Below are 19,980 nucleotides of genomic sequence, written 5' to 3'. Positions count from 1 at the left end.
CACGAAAAAAAGCTTAGCTTTGCTGCTCCCTATACATTAGAAATGAAAAACCAAGGCAATTGCAGGACCCCCCCTCGCCCCCAAGATGTTCTTTGAGAAAGATGCCACTTGCCTCCGCCGCAGCTTCCTCATCCGCAATTTCGGCGGCCGACTTGTGGGAGGGCTTCCAGGCGTTCTGTGCTGCGTGCAGCTTGACATCCTGGTTGAGTGAGCTCGACAGTGTGATTACCTTCTTGGGCTTGTCCCCACCACGGCCAGGCTGGCTCTGCCTCCGGCCAGGCCCACCGCCACCCCCTCCGGGAGGCGGCCGGGCCACGCCATTGCGCGCGTACGGAGGCATGAACAAGTGTTCGGGGTGGGCACCACGCCCCATAGGTCCACCGCCTGGGCCACCACCCATGGAAGACTGGCCACCGCCCTGGTACGGGCCTCCTCGGGGAAGGTCTGGAAGCTTGTGCTGCATGGCCTGTAGCGAAGAAACATTTGCAGCCACTGAGCATGACAAAATGACATGACGTCGGGCAGGCTTTCATCTGATACGTGCCGTTAAAGGCAAATATTCTGTCCAGCTAAATTTATAGATTAGTGCAGGAACTAAGCGCTGCGAGGTTTCTGGAATGCTGCACTAATAGTCCACATCAACTTAGTATTTGCCTTTAGTGTTCCTTTAAGGGGGGACGCGGGTTTTAGATTGCGAAAAATGGCCAGAAAACCGATTTTTTGAAAATCACATTTTCAGTTTCTACAACCCTTTTTCTGTGTGATACCCAAATATCATCCCTGTAAACCACCTAGAAGTGCTCTAAAAAATTCGTTTCATTAGCCAAGGTGGCGAAAAATCTCGCGGAAATCAAGAAATAACAGCGTTTTTCACGCCACAATATCTCCGGAACGGCGCGACCGAGCGCCGCCATCTTTGTCTCGTTGGAAAGCGCATTTCTCCGTCTTCAAATTTGCCGCTTCAGCGATCTCCTCCATACAGAAACAAGCGCACAAAAAGCAAATGATTGAAGGTCGTGCCGGAGTCTGCGATTGGCCGCGCCCGCCACGCGACTCCAGCGCGGTTCGCCATTGGTCCGGCGCTCGCGTCGTCTGCTCGGCTCTTTGCACCTCGCGAGTTCGGCGTCTCCACTCGCCGTAATCTCGACGTGTCAAAACTGGCGCTACGCGGACATCGCAGTAGCGTGGCCGATCCCTACGCTTGTGTACGTTTTAGACTCGCGGCTAAGCATTCCGAGCGTCGGCAACGCGGACTTCGCGACGAAGATTCACGCGCGGAATCCTCGGACATGCGGCTAAGCCTTTCAGCACTCGGTGTTTCGAATTCGTGACAAATTCGTATCGCGCACGCAATCCTCGGAAACGCGGCTAAACATTTCGCGCATAGGGAGCCTCCGACTCGGCGATCATGCACGATGATCATGCACATCGCGCGCGGACTTCTCGGACCGTTACCTAATCATATTGTGCATCGGCGCCTCCGACTATGCGAACCAGCGCATCGAGTGTCGACTCCTCGAGCCCGCGGCTAGGAATTTCGCGCATCGGCACGTAGGACTGCGCGAATGAGCGCGTCGAGTGTCGACTCCTCGAGCCCGCGACTAGGCATTTCGCGCGTCGGCAATTCGGACTGCGCGAATAAGAGCATCGAGGGTCGAGTCCTCGAGCCCGCGACTAGGCATTTCGCGAGTCGGCACCTTGAACTGCGCAACTAAGCACACCGCGCGTCGGCTCTTTGTATCTGCAGCTATGCATTTCGCACATCGGCACTTCGGGCTATTATCATATTGTCACGATAGCTCGTAACAATATCTATCATACCACCCCTTCATAAAGAGAACCTCATCATGAGCTCTGTTCACTAGGCCCCTTGGGCTGGTACACACCTGGCTGCAGAAGTGATCGAGGCATCATACAAAAGTAAAATTCTGGAAAGCACCTAGCAGCTGCATATCTATGACTGACTCTGATCCTAAGTTCCACAGCCACTGTCAGGTGAAGATGACTTGGAAGGCTACTTACACTCGGAGCCTTCATTCAGTAACATGGTCAATTCTACCAAATGAAAAAAAGAAAGTGCCTCACTGATTGTAATGGAGACTGCTATCAATCAGGCAGCCTGCATGTACAACACTGGAACTATATTCATGCCCAAACAGAGTTCTACACTTCGGTTTGAAACCCAGGCACCATGCTCTTTGTAGAGCGTGGTGCCTAATAAAGTTTCTTGTGCTAGTTCAGTGGCCAGTGTGCTATTATTGTGAGAGTGTACAGTCACACATTTAGTATGGCCATTCTTACAAAACACAGCTTCAAAATGGTGCCATTTGTATTGCTGTAGATTCACTTCAGCAAAAGCTACATTTGTTTGAAACTTCAAATGCGTTTATTTCAGTTCGATGTTTTTGCACACTGTACTCCACCTTACGGGTGTTTTTTCTGGGTTGTTTTTGGCCAAAAATGACAAGGGTGGTATCATTTTATTCGTATTGAAATGATCTGGGGGGTGATCCTATTTTTATTACTCTTGCGCCGTCATGAAAATTACATTCAGGTATAGTAATCACTGCTAATTAGAAAAAAAATTTCATAATAAATGCAAGATTGTTTTCTTGTCCGCAAAATGCTTCCAAATGAATAAAAATAGCATCACCCCCTACAGTAGGTCTTTAGCAATGGTGTCATGCATTTAGTTTTTCGTTTAGCAAGACTGAATCATCAAAAAGCCCCGTAACGAGTTTGAAATTAATTTGACTTCAGACCTCATTATTTTTTGAACTGCTACAACTATCAGAAATCTAATTACAGATCTGAAATCAGCACGAAAAATTACCCCAGACAGTGGAGTTTATTAAAGATTCACCCAAAAATAAGAAAAAAACTTTTAAGACCCACCTCCCCCCTTAAAGGCATACCAATTAATGTTTACAGAAAACGAAACTATATTATGCTTATGCTCCTGAAACAACTGTCATACAATCCCCCCCAACTTGTTCAATTTGCCAGTGATTTCAGCTCAATAATGCGACTGCAGTTCGTGCTGTCCAAAGCCATTTGTCACATGTTACTACTCAATTTCACTACAACACATGCACAGAGAACTCCAGTGTTAATGGAACAAATCAATGTGCGGCTTTACGTGAAATCCAGACAATTTAAACCCTAAATTTGCACCTAACAATGCCGCCCACTGTTAAAGGGGATACACAACTGTTGAGCATGTGTGCATGTCCCGGTCTGGTAAGTGTGCTATAATACCAGCTTTGCAGCGGATGACTTGTGCTTAATGGCCCTGGCACCTACCACACACCTGTGCAGTACAGTGACATAGCTTCAGACAGCATTTGCAGCTAGAGGAGCAGCAGTAAACAACTGCACACCAGAGTGTACCCTTAAACAGTGACTGCCCTGTACAAAGGTCTCAATTAAGGTAGAACACCACGAAATGGTCGAAGTGCAGCAACTTACCGTGTCCTTGATGACATCCAAGTTGGGCAGGCCGAACGGCTTCTTTAGGGACATCGGTTCCCCCTGAAGCATGAGCAAGAACTGCCGGTCGTACTGCTTGCGCCCTTCTGGGTTCACAGGGCTCCACTGGTCCTCGCGGTAGCTGTACTTGAGCAGGGGAGCCTTGGCATCGCCGCTCTCCTTGCTGCCACCAGTGCTATTCTCCTCCTCCTCCTCCTCCTCGACCTCCTCATTCTCTTCGCCATCCTCCATGTCTTCTGCGGGACAAGATGCAGGGGCCTCGGAGACGTCCTCGTCGGCTTCTGCATCACCCTTCTCCAATGCGTCGCTTGGGGCGGTGGTGGCGGGAGCCGCAGCGGCAGCTTCCCTGGAGACCCTCAAGTTTTCCTCATTTTTGATTTTCACCGCCTGCAATTTCAATGAAAGAGCAATTGTAGGCTGCCGCTAGATTCTGTGCTCTATGGGTGCGAGATTAGGTAATGGTGCTTCGCTTTCGTTTAATGAATCCACAGCCATCATGCGTGCGGAGATAAGATAAAACGCCAAGGTAACTATAGGCAGATGCACTGTGCCATCTTGTACTGCCACAGTATAATGAACGTCCCTCCACGGTTTCGCAACCTCTCGAAACAAACTCCAGCTGTTGCATGCATGCTTTCAATATTCCAAGAGGAAGCTGCCCGTAGCTTCCAGGAAACGGCTTATATTGCCAGTGTTGTGTAGGGTAGGATTAAAGCTAGTTTTGTCACATTTACATGTTTTACATTGAACTCTGTCAATGTACAATGAATGGTATACAGCTGCTTGAATCCAAAAAACCGATCTTTCTTTGCATCATTTCTATTAAGGACACAGACCCTTCATGGCCACTTGCATGCATCAACCTCAGTTTTCGCCAGGACAAAGTTCCCTGTTCCATTAAGTAGAGAGTACACAAGCCGGCAAAGTGCGCACTCACGCTCACCAGTACTTATTCGGAACATGTGCTCACTCCCACTCGCGTCCACAAACACTATGAAACATGAACCTCATTGGGCATTAGTGAGGGCACCTACGAGTGAATATGCCAACCTATGAGTAAGCTACTAGCATTAGTTCAATTGAACACCGGTATCATGCATGGCAAGATCCCAGTAACTTGCATGGCACCTACCTTTTTGTGCTGCTCATCTTCGCCAGTCGAGGAGTCTGTCTGGTCGGGTGACGTGGGCGTGGTATTCTGAGCAGCTGGCACTGTAGCGGGTTCCACCTCCTCCGCAGGAGGTGTGACGGCGGCAGCAGCCGGGGTTGCAGCCGTGGTCGGGGGTGTAGGGCTGAGCCTCATAGGGGGACTGGGTGTCCTGGCAGGGGCCTCAGAAGCCACAGCGGCTGCCACACTTGGCTGGGCTGCCGACTGCTGCACAGGGTCCAGGGAGGAAGAGTGCAGCACATTTGATTAGCTGCACATTCTGTGGTAGCTTATTTTTCATTGAGCAAGAACCAAAATAGGGTGTGGGAGGGGCATATAGAGTTCGCCGTCAAGAAAGTAATGGTAACCAACCCTTGCTATAGTCATTGACAACCTAAGAATGCAGTGGCAACACCACTGTTCAACAAAGAATTTCTGTGGATGCGCCAGCCAATTACAGCACCTTGTAACATTTTCTTGACGCTAAGGTGGATGTCAAATGAACTTTCAATAATGGTGTCTCTCAAGAACTGTGTTATGGAATGTGAAGGTCCAGAGGTTGCTACTGAATAGAGGCATTTTTATTGTAAACTATACATACACCATATATTACTGCAATCAGCCAATGAAAAATGATAATGCTAAAGTTGGTGGGGTCTTAATGTGTGGTCTACTCTGTACTCTCGTCTTGGTACTCTCTGTAGTGCTCCTGCTTCGAGATCGCAACGACCAAAAGAACAGGTTATCAGTGCAACCTTGCTTTCCAATTAAGGAAGTGTTTCGCAAACTGCTAGCTGCAAACGAAAGAAAAAGGGGGAGGTGGGGTTATGAACTCCCCACACTGGAATCTACACCTGTAATATTTGACACCTGTTCTGCTACAGCTGAACCTGCCTGAATTCCACAATATACACAGGTAGTGTTCTGAGTTTCCCTTTATTTAGACAACGCTCACTTCCGACATGGAAGCTGACAACCCTGCTAGCACACCCACCTTCTTTCTCCGAAGGTTGCCAGCCCCAAAAAAAAGGATCAGTTTTGTGCACAACCACAAAGAAATGCCTCGGGGGTAGAGGAGTCGAGAAGAACGCCAGACTCACCTCCTCCTTGTCGACAAAGGCATCCATGTCGCCACCCTCCTTGTTCTCCCCCTTCTTGTTCCACTCTTTCATCTTCTTCTTCTTGGCTGACTTTTTGCTCTCCCTCCCTGCAAGACACCAGAGGGAGAAGCCAGAGGTCAGATCCTTCTCTCCAGAAGCTTTCTTAGTCTCCCAGAAATGAAGATGGCTAATAGGCAATAGTAGCTTATTAGCACTGGAGTTTAGGCCCCAACACACCCAGCACCGTGCACATGAGCAACATTGGCGTCAATTCATAACAAATAGTGGCCTAAAACCTAGTAGAAAGTAATGAAAATCTAGTGTAGGTTCAGGGCACGCATGATCTACAGCTTTTGCTGCTCTGCACAGAGTTGCCAAGGCATAGCATCACTCTCTGCTATAACGTCCCACATGAAAAAAAAAAAAAAAAAAAGGGTGGAGGCAGGTAACAATGTGCGATTCTTTTCACAGTGACACCTTTGTGCGAGAGAACGCAGCATTTCTGATTGCCTGCCTTGTCACCACACCAACATTCCACATGTTACAATGGCAGGGAGAATGCTTGCCAATGCGCTGCTTTCATATTTTTTGCCCCCCATGACAAAAGCACATCCCACGAAGAGCCTAATATAAGAATGCAGCTGTTGGATGTATCAGAGCAACGGCAATGTACCTAACCATGTGTATTGAGTATAATGTCATACAAGACCAGTCGCACATTGCAATTTTTACAACTTGCTAGCAGGATTGACCTGCCATCCAGCTGCTTGTCTGGCAGGCTCAGCCTACAAGCATTAGAACAGATTTTTGGTATTTACATGTTGAAAGCACCATCTGATTATGAGACATGCTGTAGTAGGAGACTCCAGATCAACACAGACTACCTACCACCCAATGAATGGTACACAAGTATTTTTTTGCAAAACATTTACATTACATGTGTTTCATGGGAAATATAAATTTTGCTCCATTAAGGCATTGAAGTTTATAATTTTGGCATTCACTGTAGGTTACAAAGTTTGAAGCATTGTGTCCAGGCTTTGCAAAAATTGCACTGTCCCACAAACTTTCGAGGTCATGTGAACATTTAAGTAAAGCAGCAGATGGTAACTAAGACAGTGGACAACTTCGAAATTCTGACCCTTGAGGATGTCTCAGGTAATGATCGCTATGGCAGAAATACGACGAGAAAGCCATGGAAACCGGTAAAAGACAGGCTGACCAGTGTAACATGTACAGTAATCGCTATCCAGCAAACATGCAAACAATCAATGTTCTCTTCAAATGGCAATGACTAAGACGTGGTTACGGATTAGTCCTCTAACCTTGTCACCTCCGCTGTCCCAATCATTTGATGTGACAATTACTCTTGGGTTATTCCAGTGACCCTTGCTGCTTCACACATGTGCAGCGACTAGCCAAAAAGAAGTGAAACAAGGTCACAGCCATGACCACTTCTTCACCAGCTTTATTTGTATGTTCATGAATGCCCCGGCAAAAACTAACGCTTCGACTGAACGCTCCTTGTGGAAAGTATGAAAGATGCCATGCTGCTCCACCAGAGAACTGCTCACACACCAGTTTTATTAAAGAACAATTCACCAGAGTGCAGCAGCAGCAAGCAAAACTGCTTTTCCAGAATATAGCCAGAAGACTACTGCATTTCGTCAAGCTTCGAAAACCACGAGCACTGGCCAATCATTGACCAACCTCAGAAACTTACTTGCATTTATGAACAAGCCTGGATCATCTGACAAGTCTTTTTTTTTTACACTGCTAACTGCCATGATTATGCATGAACAGTTGTTGAGTGTGAATGGCTTTGTGAATTTAGCAGATTACAGACATACATCAGGTGTAGTTTGCATGGCTGTGACAAGCTAGTAGTGACACGTGAACTCATTTATCTTTTACGTGTGAGCGCTAAGAAATGTTAAGAAATGCTAAGAAATGTTAAGAAATGTTAAGAAACGTCTAAGAAATGTTATCGCTCAGCGCAGGATGTATCTACACATATCGGAAGTTTCTAAAATGTTATCGATGCTTCTAACCGCTGTCGTCACCGAACCTTGTGTAATCCGATTGCATGTATGCGCGACGCGAATGGTGTAGAACTTTGTGGAAGACACGCGGGTCCCAGTGGTTACTCTGGAACATTCGACGGCTGATTTATAAAAGCAGACGCGCTTGACTCGCTGATCAGATTTTGACGATCGCCGACTGTGTTTGCCGTTCTTTAAGTGTAGCCTGTTTTTGTGGGCACAGGTTCGCCCAATAAAAGTTAGCTTCATTTTTCACAGTATTGCTACTGTGTTCTTCATAGGCCACTCCACGTGACAGTAGTTGAAAATGGTGAAATATGACATGGAACACCTAATCAAATGATTACTGCTGGAGCGTGGCTTCAAATCTCAGTCACTGAGCAGCTTTGCTAATAAAAGAAACTGGGTTCCACTCTAGAGCTTGCGCAAGTGGTATGGCATACTGTTAATAATTTTGTGTATGCTGTGCAACAGGACAGCGGGCTGCAAAAAGCCTGTCCCAATCAAATTGCCAAATCATCTCAAATTCCTCATGGAAAGCAGAAAAATAGCTCTAAGAGCATTCTGTCGATCGGGCTACAAACGTCCATGGTACAAATTACCTATACCTGACAATGTATGAACACAGTACAAGATCCACCCACAAAACCGCACTGCACCTGTATTTCATGCCTCTACGCTCTTCGGCACATACTACGTCGTAACGTCACGGAAATGAGGAAAGACAATTCGCTGGCATACCTACACAAATTCTCTTGTAGGAGTTCGAGGGCGGTGTACCTGTCATTACATCTTAGTGTGTCCTCGACTATGAGCAAGGTTGAATCACCCAAAACTACATGGGCATGCCGCCAACTATGTAAGCTTAGAGTTCAAGGTCACACCGATAGTTTTTTTTTCCTTCTTTTTATGGGGCACGGGCAATCAAGGAATACACGGTGTAGGAAAGCAGGCTCTAACTAATAGTTCGGCAATTTTCGCGGTCGAAAAAGATGTCCATCGGAGGCGAGAAGAGATGGCGTGTCCGTTTCCACAAGACAATGCGACCAATTATGGAGCGCGTACCAGAAATATCTGGAAAGTAACGCTGGCTGCAGCCATCGCCAGAGTCGCGGAAAAGGTCAGTTGCGTGTCCGACACGGGAGTCAGACACTCGATTCGCACGCGCTCTTTTTTTTTTTTTTTTTCCCTCACTCCTCCGCGACTTGGCTGCGAGACCCAACTCTCGGGTTCTTGTGTGACACCCGATCGCATTCCGTCTCCAGCACTGCGCACGACTCTTTCTCCAATTTCTCTCTTCCTCCGAAACGCTAAAACATAGGGGGAAAGAAACGGGGTGAAGGGAACGGCGACCCAGACAGATAACCCGAGAGAGATGGGGGGGGGGGGGGGGCGAGAACCTTCGTCAGGAGACGTACCCGAGTAATTAGGAAAAACGGCCAGGGAGCGAAAAACAAGTGCCGGCACCTAAGATAACGAAAGCGCCGAGTGTTTCTTTAACGCGAGACTGCAAAAAAAAAAAAAAAAAAAAACGCACAGATACAAATAACGGTAGAAACGCCCGGACTGAGTCACCAAACAGCCACGCTCGCGAAAGGGTGCGGAGATAAGTGTGACCTCTTCGCCAATTCTTTGAGAAGCCGCAAGGCATGGCTGGCTCGGTGCGTAGCACAAACGAACGCAGCCGACGGGCCGCACCCCGAAAGACTACGACACCACCTCCGGCCAGTCGGCGGCCCAAAGGCAAACCAGCACACCCTCCTCCACCCCTTTCTCCCCCGCTTGAAGAACGACGGGAGTCCAGACGAGAGGCACAAGGGTTAACCAACGCCAACCAGAGAGCCAAAAGTGGAAACCGCACCTAACCAGAGGCGGCGGCGGCTCCGCGCCGAAAAGACCCCTCCGCAAAAAGCTAAGGCAGACCAGAATAATAAAAGGCAGCAAAACTGCAAGTGCGGCAGGGGAGCACGCGTCAGGTGTTGCGAGCAGGACCTGTCGCAGAAACCGGCGATTGCGGCTGCCATGCTATCGGGCGTCGTAAAAACACATAACGAGCAGACTACGACGACAAGGAGCGGCTGGAGAGGAAGGGTATCCGTGAAAATAAAAAAAAGAACAGTAATAGTTATGCAACGCCATGACGCAACGCAACCAACCTCCAGCACCGGCCGACACCACCCCAAAAACCCGCTCGCTTGTGCTCGTTCCTTCTCTCACCTGGCATAGGGCCGTGCGACGACCCGTTGATCGCCCGGGCCGCCGGAGGCGGCCGCGCGCTCGCCATCATCGGCGCCGGGGACCACGTGCGTCGCGCACTTCGACGACGGGCAACGATCCCCGAGAGAGCGAGACGCTCGACGAACACGTACTCGCGGCGGGGAGACTACGAACAGTCAACTCAGCTAGCAACGCGCGCTGCAGCTGCGCAGGAATCCATCGTCACCAACGCGCCGTCGACGATCCCGGCCACCGAGTAATTGTAGTCCTAGCAGCGCCGGCAACGAGGACGGCCGGAAGACGTTGCTGCGCCGAGGTGGCGGCGGCGGCGCACATCGGGTGGGGTTACGAGTACGGCGCTAACGGCGGCAGCACAAACAGGACTCCCGGGGCAACCAGCAGCCGTCCGCTTCGGTCAGACCCAACTCTGACGGGCTCGACGCAGCGCGCATCCCACGCACACAAGCGTGCCGCGAAGGCGCGGGGCCACAAAGTGACCTCGTGGCGGCGTGCCGCTACCAACTGCGTCGCCTCTGGCACGCGGGACAGCACGAGCGTGGCCGACGCCGGGCCGAGGGTCGCGGCAACATCATGGCGTCAGGGACGCCGCTTATCTCTCCTCTTGCTAGGTCTCACGCACGGCACAAGTCGAGAAGTCGCCGCGACACGAGACCGCCCGCAACTCGACGCAGAGACGAACGCAGAGGGGCGAGCCAGGCGGCGGGCCGATGAAGCCACCAGTAGGCAGCAGCAGCCGTCGCCAGCTCCTCTCTCGCAGTCGGACGGGCCGCAGAGAGAGAGAGAGAAAGCGACAAAAGGAAGGGAAGAGGGTAGCAGAGCGAAAAGAGCATTCCCGCGGAGCCTTCCCTCTCTCTCGACGCGCACTCCCCCCCCCCGTCCACCCCACCTACTCTGACGACTCCTTCGACGGCGCCGGTGCACGCACGCACGCACACGCTCCCTCGACAAATTTAGAAGCGGCAAGCGAGCACGGCTCCGTCGGCGGAGTCCCAGACCAGGAAGGGAAACCCTCCCGGCGGGGCGACCAAGCCAGCCAGGCGGCGGAGAACCAACAGAGAAAGAAACGAAGACGCGTGGGCAGCTGAGGCGGCGAGCACTTTGCGGCGAAGCTCAAGTCGGCAGGCACGAGAAGCAGCAGCAAACAACCGGGCGGCGGCGGTCAGCACAAACGTCCCGAGCCTCCCTCTTCCTCTAACCGGCCAACGTCGTCGTCGCCGCGTTTGCAGTACTGCGTTAACGCAACGCCGCCGCAGACACCGCCTACCGGACCAAGAAAACGCCGACGCTGCTGCTGAGAAAACAAAGCACGAACGTCCCGTCCCCGCTCACTTTTACTGGAACGCACATACTGTGGGTTTATTCCTTGTGGGTTCGAGCGAACCTGTATGGTGGCCGCAGACTCCTGTCACAACAATCCTTCAACCATCTTTGAAACAACACCAGTCGGGTAGGATATTATCAACGCACAATGGCTATTGGTCAACGACCAAGTCAAAACTTGACGCTTCGCATTGCGAACACACATGCCCTGCGTTCCGAGCCGCCAATTAACTTACGAGTTGGTCAGTGACCAGAAAACAGTATTCTTTTTTTTCTCTCTCTCTCGTTCTTCAACCAACGTCACTGGTATCCAGACCACAACCTCTTCCAAACCCGCGGCGGTAGAGAAAAGGTGGGGAAAGAAAAAAGAACGGCAATGTGGCTGAACACAGCCACTGGCGAATAGAGCGCCTGTCTTCCCGCGTACGAAGCAACGCGTTACACAAGTCTACACACTAAACGGTTACTATATACAAGTTTCTGCTTTATAGCTTCCGCCTCGAGGTCAGTCTCGTGAGCCATAGTTCGGACTCCGAAACGGGCGAGACTGGCCTATCGGGAGAAAGACGGCAACGCGGCGTGAAACAACGCGAAACCGTGTAGTACGTATGTAGTCGACAGGCGGCGAGCGCAGCATTCCGTGCGACCCAGCCGACTGCACACACGGCAGACCAGCTGCACGCAATCACGCACCCCCTTCTCCAATTCATTCACGTCCTCGTAACCTCTCCTCTCTCACTCTGTGGCATCGCCGTGCAACGTCACGCCGAGAGCCGCCTACGCACGCCCAGTTGCGTGAGCACAAACCGTCGTTCCATTCATTTCGAGAGAAGTGCGTGGGAGGGAAAAAATGTATGCCCCGGCACCTATCTCTCGCTCTCTCTCTCTCCACCGCCAGACAAAATGTCCACTCGCAAGTGGAGGCTGATCGCGGCAGCTGCGCACAAAGGATCATTGTCCGTGAAGAGAGGGGGAGAGAGCTACACGCGCGACAGGTTTACGCTGACGAACGAACGTAACTCCCAAAGCGAAATTCTCAGTGGAGGGGGGGGGGGGGGGGCGAGGTGGCACGGAAAGCTACGCAGGGAACGCCGCGCCATACAGTAAAACCGCGTATTCGCGGACAGACCGGTTCTGGAAAAAAACCCACCTCGAAACGTCGTAACGCGAAACTTCCTGGCCCGTTTATTCCGGACACCAATTCGTATCGTACTACAACTACATCTTGTGACGCTAAGTTTAACGTGAGAGCACACTAAACTAAGGAAGGCTACGTTCAGACATGGGAAGCCGCAAGCGAGCGGAAAGTTCATCACACCATTTCAAGCGGTATGTTCATTCACTCATCCATCAGTTTGTTAAAAGCTACCATTTCGCACAACTGCGCCTGCCGTGGAAGAGGAAGAAGACAGTTATGATACTTTTAGCTAGTTGTTTCTCTTAAAAACGGTCAATGAACATACGATTTTAAATTTTACGACCGGATGCTAGTATAGCTTCCGGTGAAGAGAGAACGGCTTTCTGCGTCGCCCTGGCGAAAAAAATCGGTCCGAGACCGATCGGGCTCGCTGCCTGCGTTTTCCGCCCGTTTCGGCGCCTAGGCGGGCGGACTTCATCGAGTTTTTGCCGCCTCCGCCTGCTCCTAAACGGAAGAGTGAACGTAGCTTGATAATGCGAATGCCTACCATACCATGCGTTACTGGCACAAACCCGCTTGTAGAGAATCATCGTTCACGTGCAGTACACAAAATTGCTTCGAACGCCACTGTACGAGGACGAATCAGTCTTTGTCCCTATATAAGGCCGCAATAAGGTACATACAGGTAATCAGTAATATGCTTTATTCCACGTACCTTAAACTATTTTTGCACCTAGTCCCCACACCGGTTCAGGAATTTCTCCCACCGCTGCGCTAAATCCCCTGTGGTAGAATTCGCCCGGCTGACTGTGGAAGCACCGTCGGACTGCTGTCTTGGCTTCGTCGTTGCAAGTGAATCGCTGTCATACCAGAAACACAGAAATGACTAGGGGCGAGGTCCGGGCTGTATGGTAGGTGATCCAGACTCTCCCAGTGAAATGACCATAGCTTGTCAGTCCTACGGCGGTTCTGCAATCAGCCGGACGAATTCTACCACAGGGGCACCACAAATTTATTGCTGCGATGGGACAAATGTCTGAACCGGCGTGGAGACCGTGTGGAAAATAGTGTAAGGTACGTAAAATAGTAAGTATATTTGTAATTACCGGTATATGTACCTTATTTTGGCTAATAAAAACACAGGGGTAAATACTTTCCGATCTACTTTCCGATTCGCTCTCGTAGTTGGACAAAGTTTCAATAGATGTTGCTACTGGCAATAGCTACTACGCATTGTATATAGACTACATAGCTATTGCATCGGCTAGGGCACTACATAATTGTCCACCCGTTCCAAAGGGAAGGGCAGAGCCACACATCAACTGCCGTGCAACCTAAAAGGTCTCCAATATAGCAAAATCGGCAGCACGGCGGAGTGCGACAGCATGCAATAGTACAGTCCCTTATAACATACCAACATTTCTACCTAATCCATTAAAACGAGGTGGCAAGCTCGCCCTTTTGTATGCATGCCGCGTCCGACTGGGTTTCCCTTCATACCTTCGCGGCCAGAGAGAGATACCAGTCTTCAATTTCATTTGCCTACGAAAGCATAAAGCTGATTTATCTTTTTTTCTCAAAGCCCCTCATGCGCATACTTTCCATCAAGGGTGCATACTGCTTGTTGCACGATGTTGACTGCAGGCTCCGCCCAATACCACGTCCTTCAGCAATAGCGATAAGACAGGCGCACCATTTTCCTTTTACGGCCCGGAAAAAAGAAACATCAATTATGCGCCACCACCCCTGTAATCTCTACGCCCAGATGGTCCCCGTTAACGTGGCTCCCTACCCTCTCTCTTTCCCCCTCGAAAGTATAGAAAGCGCGGCGTGCGGGACAGTCACAACGGGACATCGAAGCGAAGGGTCCCCCCTCTTCCTGCTAAATCACACGGATCCTGCGCAACTCCACTTTTACTGGCCACGGAGACGGAAGCGAGAATGCCCGGCGCATCGAGAAGGTGGAAACTAAAAGGAAAAGAAAACGCAAGCGGAAAGCGCTCACAAACTCCCTAATGTATGCATATACACGCGCGCACACGCCATTGGCGTTTTACACGCGGTGTGCACGATCCACAAAAAGGCTCACTCGCTCTCGCTTGGTTGAAGGACAGGCTGATCGACGGGTTCGAAAAGCTTCCTCAAAGAAATACAGGCATCACGAAAGTCGGATGTTCCGGTGTTCATTCGTGAGGGGGGATCCTTCAACGCGCAACGAGCGCTTCTGCATTCCGCGCCTATCGAAATACGGCCGCTCTGGGGCAGGGCAACCGTACCCGCGACCTAGCGCTCAGCAGCAGCAGCAGCAAAACGCGGCTCGTCACTGCAACGGGTCGGCCAAGAAGCGACTTTTCAATACGACCAAGGCTCAGCAAACACCCCAGCGCAGAGCCCGGCCCTACGACTACCAGACGAAGTCGACAAGAGCCAGCGCAACGCGTTTCCGAAGACTACAGCTACAGCCAGGAGGAAAGGAAAAACGAAACGGGGGAGGTGGGGGGGGGGGCAACGCTGGTCGCGCGAGAGGCTCCAGAAACAACGCCAGGGCATGGCAGCACCCCCCTCTCGCGTAACAGTCCCAAGGACGGATAATATTAGTCGCGCGCGAGCGGCTTTTTTGCTTTCCCGGTTTCGCATCGCGCAAAACGTCGTGGCGGGGACGGCGCCTAGCCACGACGTCGGCGGCGCGAGATCGAGGGGGTGATGGGTGAGAGGGGTACGCCAAAGAGAAAGCGACCACCAAAGGCGATTATCAGACACGTGCACGCACGCACAATTTACTCACAGACGTCGACAGACCGATACACTTCCGAACTAAACTGAACACTTTACCCGCCACGTTATCCGCACCGCCTGTAGTCACTACCCATGGCGCGCGCAACTTCCCCAAGGGCTAAGTGCATCACAAGGAAACCGTATGCGTACTGGTCCGAAAACGCGCGCGCGCGCCAATGAGAGAAAGTTTGGCGAGAACTGGATTGGTTAGCCGAACGAAAAAATGTTAACATGCTAATATACTATAACGGATTGAAAGTGTGTGTGAAAGAGAGAGAGAGAGATGCATGTTCTCACACAAACTCGGAAATGCAGCCAACAGCGAGCACAAAATGTTTCATGCGCTAATGTGTGTAGTTCCCGCCGTTGCAGCTATGGTGTTACGCCGCTACACTCGACGTCGCGTGTTCGCGATCTCGGCGTCGGCTGCATTTTGATTAGGGGCACGTTAATAAACCCCGGTGTTCAAAATTAATCTAGCGTGCCCCATCATATCGTGGTGCTGGCACGAAAAAAAAAAATTTTTTTTTTATTTTTTCAGACGTGCGAGCAATCTACCTTAGGCTCCTTTCGTTTTGTTCAACGGGACACCGAAGCGCCGAATAAATTAAGACGAAGTACTACTTCGAAACACTACTTTTCGATCTATTTCGCGAGAAATAGGTTGATTTCTACAAAAGAAAAACGAAAGCAACTTCAATTTATCGAGCTTGGCGACAAAAAAACAGCGCATGTACGCGAACTGCGGCGTCGCGGACGTTTTAAAGGCATACTCTCGCATATGGACCGTGGTGGCGCGGCAGAAGTTCTCGAAACTTGCTAAGTTCTCGAAACTTGCTAAGAACAGTCTGTGCCTCCACCCAACCCTCTCCCATATTCTCGAACGTTCCTACACTCAAGGCTCTTGCTCCATCCACTCAATGGACGGATGGATGGATGCTATGAGCGTCCTCTTGGGAATGGGGTGGTGGGTTGCGCCACCAAGCTCATATTCTGTTGCCTAACATCCTACCTACGTTAAAAAAAAATAATGAATTCCCATCAATAACCTTTTTGAACCCCTACTGTGAAATTGGCTTTTGCACGCCTCCGTTGTTTGTCGTTTCCTTACTTTTCTTCCACCAACCTTCAGAATCACCGCTTACTAATCTGCTGCGGACATGCTTACTTTCCCCCCAGCTCTCGCTGAACCCAAGAGCTTCAAAGAGGCCAGTGGTGCCTAAATCCACCGCTGGGCACATAACTTCACTTTCTAATAATACATGCTCCGTCGTTTCCCTAGCTTTACCGCAGCAAGCACATGGATCTTATATCTCGCTTTATAAGTGCGTGTTCTAAAGCATCCTGATCTCGCTTCGAGAAGTGTAATGAGCTTCCCTTTGAGTTATCATAAATTGTTTCTTTCCTGATTTCGTTTTTCCTCTTAAGTAGCTGCTCATAGCAGGTTTCCTTTCCACCGCCGCCACCCACGAGGCTATCTCAGCCTCTCTTGACTTTCCGCTTGACGTTCTTTGTTGCCACGCTGCTCACAATACAGGTCGCATACTTGCTGGAAAATTTCCTGGTTCTTTTCCTCCACTGTGAATCGATGTTCTTCCTGCACAGATACCTGAACACTCTCCCAACCCATTTACCTTATTCCATATTCCTCAGTCGCTCTTCATAATCAATTTTACCGTGAGCTTCTCTCGCTTCAAAGCTTGTCCATACCATATCACGCTGCACAGCTTCATTTGTAGTCTTCCCGTGAGCGCCCAATGCGAGGCGTCGCACAGACCTTTGCTTGCCATCGCGTCCCGATTGTACCGGTGACTACAAGCAAACAACCGCATTTCCAAAAGTAAGTCCTGTAACCATTCCACCTATCCACATACCCCGGAGCACCTCGTACCTACTGTATCCCCACAGCGCTCTGCGTTTCATTAGGGCCGCATTTCTCTTCCCCTTTGCTGTTTTTCCTGCGTTTCCATATATCTACCGCCTTCGTTTATCCATATACCGAAGCATTTTATGCTCTTGTACCCGAGGTATTTCCTGGCCCTGAATTGACACTGTCTGTTCACCGTCTTCATTGAGTACCATAACACCAGATTTTTTTTTTATCGCTAAATTTTAGACAGATTCTCGCCTTCCTGTCCACAGATATTGGCCAGGCGTTGCGTATCACACTTTGCCTGTTAGGTGGCAACACAATGTCGTCCGCATAAAACCAGTACGTAACTCGACCCGGTGGAACACAGCGCCGCCTCTCGGACTGAAAAAGAAAGACACTAGAGACTTTCAGCGCGTCCGGTATTCCGGCAAGCGCGGGCGGTTTGCCGGATGGGGTGGGGCGTAAGCGTGAGCGGCCACATTGGTGGCGCCAGCTGGTGGTGCAAAGCTGAACCACACAAACACAAAGCCAATTACTATATTCTGCTTAGCTACTGGTGCAAATTTTCGACAGTGGCGTAATCGTGTTCACAATTACGCCGCTGTCCAAAATTTCCACCAGCGGCGAAGCAGGATATAGTGAGTTACTGCAATTTTAGCTCTGTGTTTGTCTGGTTGAACTCCACGCCACCAGGGGGCTGCGCTGCTCTGGCCGCTCCCGTTTACGCCCCCGCACATACGGCAATCCGGCAAAACCGCCCCCGTTTGCCGCAATAGCGGACACGCTTAAAGTATATTAACGCCTGTCAAGAATTGCCGTGGAGCGTCAGAGAATAGCAGTGACCACTTCCGTCGAAGGGCAACGCAGCCATCCACATCCAAGAGTCGAGGGCAATTTAGACAGTTTTAGTTTAGCGTACGCTATAATATGGCGGGTCGTTACTGCACATGCGCAGAAACGCTAAACGACCCATAGCGTATAACGTACGCACGTTATTTCTCAGATTTAGCGCTAGCGTCTTTGCGTAGTTTGCGGGAAACACGGCGACGGTCCCAGGCTGCCCGCTTGCGAATGAATTTGCCGTTGCTTTTGTAAAATGCACTTCGTTCGTAGCAAACGACTGCGTTAAGGGCTTTCGCTTAGTCCCAGGCCGCTTCGACCAGAGAATTTTATGGATAACCTTGTGGCGTTGGGAGATAGCCGCGACCACAACGTATGGCCTCCGAGATCGGAAGATCTCGCAGGCCAAATAAAACTGCAATAAACGTGAGCTGCTTAGCGTACGCTATACTATAAACGTGAGCTGCTTAGCGTACGCTATACTATAACTGTCTGATAATGACAGCACAAGCGCGCGCACTCGCGACGATGGCAGCAAATGTGAATTATCGCTTCAACCGCACTAAATAGGGGCTCAGAAAGGAAAATGAGAGGCGCGCACGATCTGTCGCACCATCTGCGATTGTCGGAGATAACGCTGCCAAAAAATATAAAAAAAGACGTTCCAAAGCCTGGGACGAACGCGTTGCTACAACGCAAACTGTCCCTGCATGCTGGACTAGAAAAGAAAAAAAACGAGGTCTCCGGGAACGAAAAGGAATACTCGAGCGGCGTTTCACAACTGACGCGATCCGGGCAACCACGTGCAAATGTCGGCGCATCGATTCCACGCGATGCAGTTACAGCTGCGCGAGGAAAACAGTTACGTGCGGTCTTTTATGTAACCAGTTTTCCTTGCGTGCGCGCGTGTGCGCATACAAGTCGCGTACACAGCCTTGTGCTACACGACGCAGCTTCCTTCCTAGGCTTAGCTATTGAAGCCCGAAGGCTGGCTAACCGCTCACGAGTAACACAATTACACCTCGAGAGACAGAGAGAGAGAGAGAGAAGGGATGTGCAGTGGCACGCCCCAGATGCGATAACGATCTCGTTTGCGAGTTACGCAAGAGACCTGCATATATATGCAACGCGCACACGCAACGCGCCCAGTGCACGATTCCCTCCCCCACCCCCTACTTCGCGGATGCGGCGCACACACAGCACACAAAACAGCGTCGCACGCACTGCTTACGCCCGACCCGAACTACTAAAGTATACGGCTTGCAGGGACGGTTACCGATAGGAGCGCGCCGGAGAGCGAGCAAGCAAACGTCCCGCAGCCTTTACATTCACTTCCGCGTGCGTTCGATACAGGGAGCTGCTGCTACAGTCTGCCGCCGAAGCAGGAGATGCGGCGATGGTTAAGCGGTGATCACGCCAGAACAAGGCGGCCGCGATAAAACTGCTGCTGCTGCTACTACTACTACGACGAGGGGAACGAGGTTCAACGACCGACGCCCGCGTATGTACAGGGCAGAAGGGGAACAGAGATCACGGTTGAACGACTAGTGCGAGCACAGTCCTCCCAAGATGATTGGGTGTTTTGTGGCGCAAGGGACGGACAAACGGTCATGCCGAAAAGAAGTTTACTTCAGCCTCCCGTTTCGGATTTCAATGGTACACCGAGAGAACGAAATGTTACTGTGGTGGCCCTTTCGCGATTGCCGCATGTCACGAAAAAAAAAAAAAACGCTTTTCGCTATAAGCGGGATTTTGGTAAAGTTTGTGTGTGAGAGAGTGAGTGAGAGACTTATACCACACGGGGAAATGCTGCCTGTTAACAGTGCCAAGTACTACGGGCGCCGAAGCATTTAAATACACGAATCTGCTGGGAACAAAAGTGCAGTGAACGCCGTATCGCATTCGATTGAGCGAGGTGTTCCCCAGCGATGTGCGAAAAATTTAGCGCAGCCGTATACTGACCGCTGTGCAATGCTGTCCCGAAGCACACAACCATTAACTCGTTCAGCCCGACAGAC

At 50.6% G+C, this 19,980-nt stretch overlaps 1 protein-coding gene across 5 annotated transcripts in view; it reads right to left on the bottom strand.

Annotated features, from left to right (window-relative positions):
* The window catches only part of LOC126547209 (eukaryotic translation initiation factor 4 gamma 3-like), a 129,841-nt gene that overhangs the window by 19,396 nt on the left and 90,465 nt on the right, over positions 1–19,980 (bottom strand). For 4 of the 5 annotated variants that reach the window (XM_072287165.1, XM_050195152.3, XM_072287164.1 and 1 more), the window contains 4 exons: positions 5,737–5,843; positions 4,622–4,864; positions 3,469–3,876; positions 113–466 (listed from right to left, as the gene is read on the bottom strand). In XM_072287165.1, coding sequence (XP_072143266.1) covers positions 113–466; positions 3,469–3,876; positions 4,622–4,864; positions 5,737–5,843 — 1,112 coding nt within the window. The remainder of the gene's footprint in view (positions 1–112; positions 467–3,468; positions 3,877–4,621; positions 4,865–5,736; positions 5,844–19,980) is intronic. The other variant, XM_072287162.1, reaches the window with a different exon arrangement.

The sequence above is a fragment of the Dermacentor andersoni genome, chromosome 3 (genome assembly GCF_023375885.2).
Source record: "Dermacentor andersoni chromosome 3, qqDerAnde1_hic_scaffold, whole genome shotgun sequence".
NCBI classification, from domain to species: Eukaryota; Metazoa; Arthropoda; class Arachnida; order Ixodida; family Ixodidae; genus Dermacentor; species Dermacentor andersoni.
The sequence above is the reverse complement of the archived record's forward strand: the minus strand, read 5'-3'. Positions and strand labels throughout refer to the sequence as shown.